This window comes from Hoplias malabaricus, chromosome 4 (genome assembly GCF_029633855.1).
Source record: "Hoplias malabaricus isolate fHopMal1 chromosome 4, fHopMal1.hap1, whole genome shotgun sequence".
Classification (NCBI taxonomy): domain Eukaryota; kingdom Metazoa; phylum Chordata; class Actinopteri; order Characiformes; family Erythrinidae; genus Hoplias; species Hoplias malabaricus.
The window spans coordinates 60,881,448-60,891,428 of NC_089803.1; the positions used below are offsets into that span (position 1 = coordinate 60,881,448).

Consider the following 9,981-nt stretch of genomic DNA (forward strand, 5'->3'; position numbering starts at 1 on the left):
AAGTCAAAAAAGTGCATTGGAACAGAAACAAAAACTGTTTAACAAAAACGCAGGTCTATGTAAAATGACAGTAGTGACAACACCGGATCAGAACATAAAGTGCTCCCTGGTTCACATAAATTAAAAGTGGTATCACAACTTTACAATTATGCTACCACCATTTTGCTACAAATTACAGCATTAGTGTTATAAACATGTTAAATCATTTATTACTACAGTGTTAATTTTCAAAATACAAATTTTATCTATCCATGTCTTGGTGCATATCGGAAGAGGTCAGTATTTTCAAGGACTATTCAGTATCCAGTGGATTTACAACAACCAGTTAGAACATGAGTTAGTAGAAAAAAACATAACAGCTGAATTTTATCACTGCCTGTCTGAATTTATGCAATCAATTCAAGTAATTCACATCTGAGGAGATGCTGAAAATGTTAAGTTAAATTCATAGGAAAAAAACATAGATATTCTGTTCAGTATTGTCAAATATTTATGTAAGATTAAAAAAATCAGTAGTATTTCATTAGACTATTATCAATACTGCAGCAAAATCTAATTTGACTGAAATGTTAATAATACAAGAATAGGGTAAAAGGTCAACCTGACATTACCAGGTTATAATGATATGCAAAATATAAATGAATCATTTCTGTCATAAAGTTCATTGTTAACACCTCTATAATGAACTGTTTTTAACTGTTGTGGAAATGTGTAACAATTACAACTAAATTATAATTTATCAATCAATACTTAGTCCCAAGTACACAAAATACAAACTAGTAAAATTTCAGCTAAACCACACCCACCCAGCCACCACTACCCCTTAATTTAAAAACCACTGGACACTAGACAAATGCATGTTTTGTTCTGGCATCTCTAAATCAGCAACACGAAAAGCTACAACTCACCATTTTCAATTTATATTTGATAAAGTACCATACATGCAGAGTTGAACAATTAACTATAATCATTTTACAGAAACTACATTTAAAAGAATGAATTTTTAAAATGTATAAGCTACAGTTTTCATAATATCCTATGTTAAATCTGTATTAAGGATGTTTAAGTGGGGAAATTTAAAGGATCAGTCAGTCAATTGTTTTTAATGATTCTTCTTCACATTTTGAAACAGCCGTTATACTTGACACCTGAGATGTATCTGGGACTCAAACCTAGAAATAAAAAATTAGGTAACATTATCTGGCTTTTGCTGATGTAGCATTGTGTGAATGTACTTGGTGAGTGTTATCTCCAGAAGCCAATGGCTGACTAGATCCCACCTTCCAGTTAACACAGATCCAGAGCTCTGAAGCTAGAAGAATTTTTAACTGAAAGCAAGACAGAAAATTGTAAGCGAGATGGATCACAATACAAAATAAATGAGTAAATATGGAAATATTCTGTTTAAAAAATTCTAAATATTAATAACAGTCCTTTCTTTTTCAAAATTTAATTTCTCAGATATGGATTCTACTTATTGGTTCTTAAAGTTTTGTCACAATTTTGACACCATATAAAAGGCCAGGAGTTTAATTTAAAGAAAATAATCACACACAAATCCTAAATATGATATTGGTCAGAAAATGCACAAATTATATATTCCCTGAATCATTCAGCACTGTTCCGATGTTTGTGCTTCTCTCTAGAAGGTGGAAGAGAAATGCTGCAGAAACACAGCTGGATGATGCTTCTGGAAGTGTTTGATGAGCCGTCTCCTCTGCTTGATGGACAAGTCATTACTGAGAGTGATGTGGTCAATCAGCTGCTTCAGGCTTTCAAAGGTCGTCTTCTCTCGCTGCTGCTCATACTGCTGCAATGACACCTGCTGACAGAACGCAAACACTGCAAGACAACAGAGAACCAGTGGATTTAGTACACATGGAAACAGGAGTAAACGTGTTAAAATGCATCAGTCTGTAGATGGAATTAAACTGCTTCAAAAGTTAAACCTGTTGTACAAATACAATTCTCAGGTTATTTCAAATCTAAAATTACTTAATAAAAATTGTACATGTATTTTGAATAAGCCAGAGGTTTTACAATGTAGTGAAAAATTTAAAAAGTAATTACATTTAAACTAATTAAAATATTATTAATTATTCTCCTTGTACTCTTTGATAAGCGATTACAATACGATTTCAGAGCAATGTAGACCCTTAATGAGAATATATATATTGTTGCTGTAAAAAAAAACTAAACTTTATTTTCAAAATGGTAACTTCAAAAGAGAAAAAAGTTATGTACAATTTCTTGGCATTTCTCCTCCACTAATGATCATGGAATTTTGACACAATATAAATGGCGGCTGGTGTTGGATGAAAAAAATAAATGAAAACTTTTTGCCCCAATCCTGCAAAATGTAATCTATGTAAACTTACGTGCTAAATGATCTGGGTCCCTTCCTTGCTGTAAGGTTTGAAGGGCCATCCTCACTGCCTCAATAAGGGACACAGGTGTCTAGATAGATTATAACAAATAAAAACAAAACAAAAGTCCTTTCTAAACCTTTGATCAACAAATATACATTTCTGTACAGTAGGGTTTTTTTTTTGCAAATAATGTTGTTGCTGGGGTGATATTACCTTGAACAAATGTATGTGGTTGTCCATGAGAAACAGTAAGAGCTGTTCACACTGCACACGAGCTACATCTTTACACTGAAAGACAGCCTTCACAAATGTCCTGCTCACCAAGAACCTGTTCTCTGTCTAAAATACAAAAACCATGTTTCAGCTTTCAAACTCTGAGGTTCCCAACCACAAGAATACCGACAGATACTGGGCAAATAACTGTATGGGGAATAGGAGCATAACTGATGAACATAACTGAAATTTTTTTAACATTATTAATTTTAATTACATGTCTTACATAAGACAAATATAATCAATTAAAAACTGTTATAAAACAGTCCTGTATATATCAATATACATGTTGAGTCAAAAGTTGCAGGACACCTTTTCATGTGTTATTAACTCAGAAAGAGGGTTCTAAATAAAGCTTGGACATATAGTTTTTGAACACACAAAGATTTCATTTAGAATTAATGTCTGTGGCTGATACCTGTTTGTGTAATCTGAAGGCATTAGAGTCTGCAGCTTCAGCCATAAAAGCCAGCAGTCTGCGCAACTCGTCTCTACAGCCGGCATCCAACAAACGCAGACAAAGCTGAGATGCTCTCAGAGCATCATCACTCCTTCCACATTCTAATACGCAGACATAAAAGAGCATAAACAAACATTACTTAACACTTTACTAAGAATCACACACACTCACCTATACAATACACCTATACAAGAAATTCTGGGTTTTTATGGCTACAGGCTAAATATTTTCTTGCATTTCAGAAACAATTGGACATATGTACGCAACTAGCAAATACATAGCTTGAGAAATGATACCATTATTTCGCAATGGGCCATAGCTACAATATGAATCAACAAAATAAATAGGAATATTATTCCTCCTACTTGGGAGCAGCTTTATTATTAAGAGCATATTAATAATGTATTTGCAATGGTGTTCATCAGGTTTAAATAATCTATTAACTGGCCAATGTTTTGATGCAAAATGTCAGTAGATGGTTGCTAATATGAAGTCTACTCGTTAGTTAATCCAGAGCACCCCTTTTACCTAAGAGCTTAATGATTCCAGCTTGGATGTCCATGTAACGTCCAGCCAGTAAAGGCATTCTCTCTTGACTGTTGTAATACTTGGCTATGGTGTCAAACAACAGTCTTTTCTGGAGTCCCAGCTTTTCTTTGTCCTCAGTGGTACTGTCCTGGAGCAGCTGTTCACTAGTGGCCACTATGAGTTGATCTGGAAACAGCTCCAGACAGTCAGTAGCCACCATCATCCATGAGTCAAGTCTAAAAACATAAAAGTTAGAGGTGACTCTGCTACATAAAACAGCTACTAAACAATATTTACTATATTGATATTAACTATATCTCAGTTTTATGTCAGACATTTTTTGTAAAAATAGATATATAGTTATATAAATATATATAGGTATAGATTTGCCTGTAGTCAATTTGTTTATTGTGTATATAATATAGTAATGCATAAATAAAATTCAGGCTTTACTTTATTTTTGCATTTAATCAAAATAAGGACACCTGTGTAACTGACAAGAAACACTGAGAAATTAACATTATGTTAAATATGTTATCTGCCAAAAACAAGATGGAACTGTGGGCTTGAATTTGTAAACAAACAATATAAATGTATATAAAGGCATAATTCATATGCCAATATGTTTAAACAATGTAGCAAATCAACAGTGATAACTCTAGACTCTCAACGATTTAAGTGTTCTAATTAGCAAAGTGGAAGTAGCAAAAGTAACAACTACTAGTACAAACCAGATTCCAAAAAAGTTGGGACACTAAACAAATTGTGAATAAAAACTGAATGCAATGATGTGGAGGTGCCAACATCTAATATTTTATTCAGAATAGAACACAAATCACAGATCAAAAGTTTAAACTGAGAGAATGTATCATTTTAAGGGAAAAATTAGTTGTTTCAAAATTTCATGGCGTCAACAAATCCCAAAAAAGTTGGGACAAAGCCATTTTTTACCACTGTGTGGCATCCCCCCTTCTTACAACACTCAACAGACGTCTGGGGACAGAGGAGACCAGTTTCTCGAGTTTAGAAATAGGAATGCTCTCCCATTCATGTCTAATACAGACCTCTAACTGTTCAATCGTCTTGGGCCTTCTTTGTCGCACCTTCCTCTTTATGATGCGCCAAATGTTCTCTGTAGGAGAAAGATCTGGACTGCAGGCTGGCCATTTCAGTCCCCGGATCCTTCTCCTACGTAGCCATGATGTTGTGATTGCTGCAGAATGTGGTCTGGCATTATCTTGTTGAAAAATGCAGGGTCTTCCCTGAAAAAGATGACGTCTAGATGGGAGCATATGTTGTTCTAGAACCTGAACATAGTTCTCTGCATTAATGGTGCCTTTCCAGACATGCAAGCTGCCCATGCCACAAGCACTCATGCAACCCCATACCATCAGTGATGCAGGCTTCTGAACGAAGCGTTGATAACATCTTGGGTTATTCTTGTCCTCTCTGGTCCGGATGACATGGCGTCCCAGTGTTCCATAAAGAACTACAAATCGTGACTCATCTGACCACAGAACAGTCTTCCATTTTGCCACACTCCATTTTAAAAGACGTCTGGCCCAGTGCAAACGTCTGAGCTTGTGGAACTTGCTTAGAAATGGCTTCCTCTTTGCACTGTAGAGTTTCAGCTGGCAACGGCCAATGGCACGGTGGATTGTGTTCACTGACAATGCTTTCTGGAAGTATTCCTGAGCCCATTCTGTTATTTCCTTGACAGTGGCATTCCTGTTTGAGGTGCAGTGATGTTTAAGGGCCCAGAGATCACAAGCATCCAGTAGAGTTTTACGGCCTTGGCCCTTAAGCACAGCAATTGTTCCAGATTCTCTGAATCTTTTGATGATGTTATGCACGGTTGATGATGATAACTTAAAAGTCTTTGCTATTTTACGCTGGGTAACACCATTCTGGTATTGCTGCACTATCTTTCTGCACAACAATGGTGGAATTGGTGATCCTCTTACCATCTTGGCTTCAGAGAGACACTGACACTCTGAGAAGCTCTTTTTATACCCAATCATGTTGTCAATTGACCTAATTAGTGTTAATTGGTCTTCCAGCTGTGCGTTATATATGCTCAATTTCCTTTTTCCAGTCACTTATTGCTACTTGTCCCAACTTTTTTGGGATTTGTTGACACTGTGAAATTTTGAATCAACATTTTTTTTTAAATTTACATTTACTCAGATTAAACTTTTGATCTGTCATCTATGTTCTATAACGAATAAAATATTGACATTTGCCATCTCCACATCATTGCATTCAGTTTTTATTCACAATTTGTTTATTGTCCCAACTTGGAATCCAGTTTGTATTTTTGACTGCACCATGTAATTAAAAACTCACTCTGGCAAGTTGAGTATCTGAGACACTTCTCGGTCCACACAGGTGTTGGAGATTACCAAGTCATCATTGTTAAGATGTAAGGGCATGCGAAGAGGCTCTGGTTTTGCCGGTGAGGTCAGAAGGCTGTCTAGCATGGACACTTCCACTAGCTGCAGCAGTTGGAGGAGAGTCTGCTGTTTCCAAATTTCCTGCACCACTGCATGAAATAACAGCATTACATATCACCATCTGAATTGCAATTATATAAGTGTCGTCACTTCATCCTTACCAGCTTTTAAAGAGACAAGAGGTGATAAATCACTAAAAGGCTTGGACATGTGTTTACACAAAGAAAATACTTAAAATTGCATTTATCTGTTAATGTAAAAACTTTTGACAAGTGCATGCTAGAACTGTCTATTATTGTTCTATTTGTAAATTAAGGTTGGGTATTCAAATTCAATAATTTAAACAAATAACTTTTTAATGTTACAAATAACAGTGCTACTGAGTGTCAACAAATTCTGTTATTCAATATCAGATTTGATTAAATCATGTATTCATGCATGCTATTAAGAGGAGCATTGTTAAATTTGCAAGTTGCTTCATTGTATAAATGGTAATGTTTAGGGACTGAACATTTTAAATGATACCCAGCCCTTTTTTGGGGAAAAATTGGAAGCCTGTACATTATTTCTTTTTGTATTTTTAGAAGGTAATATACTTGTGCATCTATTTCTAAATTACCAAAGAATTCTTGATCTAAACAGAACTTGTATTGCCATGAAATAATGTGCCATTAAGGCATGATCTTCACAGTTGTTTCACCTTTTTTAGATAGATAACTTGTGGATAATCCAGCAAGATTTAGGCCTGAGGGCATGGACGGCTGGAGGTTTATTGTCTTTAGAATTCTCTCCACTCGTCTGTCAGAGGATCCATGAGCCAATGGGTTGGAGATGGTTTTCATATCATCAAACCTACAAAAAAAAGAAAAAATAAAGTATGAAGATTATCATATATATTATGCATTATTTATATACTATATATATATATTCAGGATCTCATGGGTATTTTCAGTACTTGAACACAAGAATATTGAACAAAACTATGTATTCCTATTGTAGTATGTTATAGTACTAGTTTTTTCTTGTGCTGTTTATAATATAGATAGATTTCTTTAAAAATAAAAATGTAAATAATTTTTCAGGACTACAGCCATTTAGTACTAGACTTCATGTTCTTTATGTTCCAATATCTGTCTAGAAATATATTTTGTGAAATTAGTGATTTTTTTATGTCTTGTATTGTGAAGCTATATTTTTGCTATATTACACATATTGGGCATCATGAATACATACTGGGTATCATGAATTTATACTTTTCATAATAAGCCACCCTTAATCAGGACCTCACCTGGACCCCTTCATTTTCTTTCCTTTTTGCTTCACTGGAGTTTTGTTCTCCAAATCTCCACTACATTTAGCTGATTCAGGAAGCGCATCACAGTCCAGAAAGCGATATAGGCTGCAGCCAGTGTCCTCAAATGTCATTTCCTTCTCCCTGCAAAACAGCTTCCCTCCAACAGGTTCGAAAACTCGAGCATCCATTAAAGCCTGGCATAGTCTCGTAGCTTTGTGGCGGGACACCTCACTGGAGCAGAAATATATGTTTTGCATGAGATGACTGAGCACCACGTCCACAGCATCTGAGCCAATAAAACACTCTTTCTGAACTCTAAGGTGCTGCCGGCGATTCTTCACCTCCACCTGCATCTGTAAAGCCTCAATAATGTTTCTCCATAGCTGTGTTGCTCTGAATGGCCCTGTTACATGAGAATAATGAGAAAAGAATTGTGTATTTGAAAAACAGTGTTTATTGGTGCATACTCATAAACCATAAGTATACCAGAAAAGCTTCTTTGTAGACAAATGTTCATTATTTATGGAGTAGTTCATTAATGTAATGACTGTTTTTATGTAGTGCCCGCATGAGCAGTTTCTCTAAACACATATGTGATGGTCTGCCAACTTTGCATGAAATAAACTTTAAAAACATATTATCTCAATTAACCTGCATTCAGCTCAGTTAACATACGTGAGTTATATTGAACTTCACATTCAGGTTAATCCAACAAAAAAAACGTGATTGAAACTGATGCATGAAGGTTATTAACTCTAGAACATTGTAATAATGTAGAAATAGTATATGTAGGGAGCTTTACGTTTAAAACTGTTATAATGCACTGATATTATCAATTGTATATACAAAAAGTTTATTTAAATCATAAGCACATATAATTACCTATATGTGTAGGGAGTTAATTAACTCATATATATATATATATATATATATATATATATATATATATATATATATATATATATATAAAACCTGGAGAGAGTGAGTTTATTAAATCTAAAACATCGGTATAACAGGTTTATATTCTATGTAGGTAGTTTACCAGTCTAAAACATCGTTATAACATTAGCTAGTATTACCTGTAGCTAGATTACTCTCAATCAGAATAACAGAATTTATTAACACTATAACATCGATATAACAGACTAATATCATATGTGGGGATTTATTAACTCTTAATGGTCATTATAAGGGTCTGATAATACCTGCAGGGAGTTTATTTTCTGTTACGTTTCTGCTCTGACTGTTTAATCTTCGGAACCGCGGAGTCAAATCAACCGCCATCATGAAGTCTGTGTTATATCAAATTCTGTGACTGCCGAGTTCTGTGACCCTAGAGGGGTAATAGCCTTGGCATAGGAGGATACAATTTCTTACAGCTGTCGTCAGAATTTGTGACCCCACTGAATATCCATATAAATCCTATCAACATTTATGTGATTAATATTCACTGGGGTCACAAATTCTGACGGCATCTATCAAAAATTGTGAAACATATGTTGGACATGAAGTAGCGCCCTCTAGGGTCACAAAACTCGACGGTCACAGAATTCGGTGTAACACCGGAAATGACGGACCTCAGTGACTGCTAGTGATAGGTTCTGGTAATAGGGAAACAGGGAAAATGTTTTGTTTGTTTGTAGTTTATTGTGTACTTGTTTTGCAAAACATTTATCACGTAACACAAAAATAGCAAAAACATATTTGAAGACGTAAATATAGATTTAGGTAAATTACATTAAATTCAAATGATCTGCTTTTGTATGAGATATATTGTATATAATTATTTTCTATTTTTTAATCATTTATGAAAAATGCATAACAAATCTTTAACAATTTTTGTGTGTAATACTTAGTAATATCAATGGCCATTAGCTCATAAGCCGTATACCTTTAATCTCAGTAATATACAGAGTTCTAAATTATAAATATTTGCAATATATTGTTACTTATCTTCCACACATGTATCCTTGAATTAATTTACTATAAATTGTTCAATTGCGATAATCTAAATGTGGATACCATAAAAATAATTTGAGACAATTGACAGACCATGACTACAATACTATACAACCGTATGCCTTATAATATTTCTAGATAAAGCTTTATGAGATTTAAAACTGGCGGGACTTTACGGTGATGTATAAATGGGCAGGTAAATCCTGCTTTGTTTTCTAAAAAGAAACGGTACTATAGTGAATTTCTCCAATGCCAGATTTTTCAGTTTATTTAGATAATACCCCGAGGTAAATGTGTCCAGTAGGAAAAGAGCTGAATAAAAATAACGTTTAAATAAAAACTCTGGTCTACTCTGGTCTAAAACTGTCTAGCTAAGGATAACTCGTAAATTCCTCTTGTGGAACAGACCCTTGCTGCTGATTAACGGCCCGCAAATTCACATGGACAATACTTTATTCCCGTGTCGAATGTCTAAAACGCATTGTTTGCATTTGTTGATAAAATATGACTCCCCTTTTCGTTTTGGTTTGAAAAACAGTCCCCCTTTACGGTTCAGAACTGCGGCTGCGTTCCAATGCTCCCTGTTTTTTTTGTAGGTAATATCACATGTGCCCTAGCTAGACCGGTGTTCTGTCGAGATGTGCT

The 9,981-nt window shown here is 34.8% G+C and overlaps 1 protein-coding gene across 3 annotated transcripts; it reads right to left on the reverse strand.

The window, feature by feature from the left end:
* Positions 1–8,770, reverse strand: depdc4 (DEP domain containing 4). 3 transcript variants are annotated; one of them, XM_066667195.1, is made up of 10 exons: positions 8,583–8,639; positions 7,719–7,780; positions 7,372–7,608; positions 6,784–6,935; positions 5,977–6,172; positions 3,631–3,866; positions 3,061–3,203; positions 2,583–2,708; positions 2,379–2,457; positions 1–1,842 (listed from the first exon to the last, which is right to left on the reverse strand). In XM_066667195.1, exons 3-10 carry the CDS (start codon positions 7,563–7,565, stop codon positions 1,643–1,645), a joined length of 1,326 nt encoding a protein of 441 aa, XP_066523292.1. In that variant the 5' UTR covers positions 7,566–7,608; positions 7,719–7,780; positions 8,583–8,639; the 3' UTR covers positions 1–1,642. The 3 variants fall into 3 exon arrangements, with proteins under 3 accessions (XP_066523292.1, XP_066523290.1, XP_066523293.1); XM_066667193.1 differs by having other exon boundaries at positions 7,372–7,780; positions 8,583–8,770; XM_066667196.1 differs by lacking the exon at positions 7,719–7,780 and having other exon boundaries at positions 8,583–8,653.
* Positions 8,771–9,981: the final 1,211 nt, after the last annotated feature.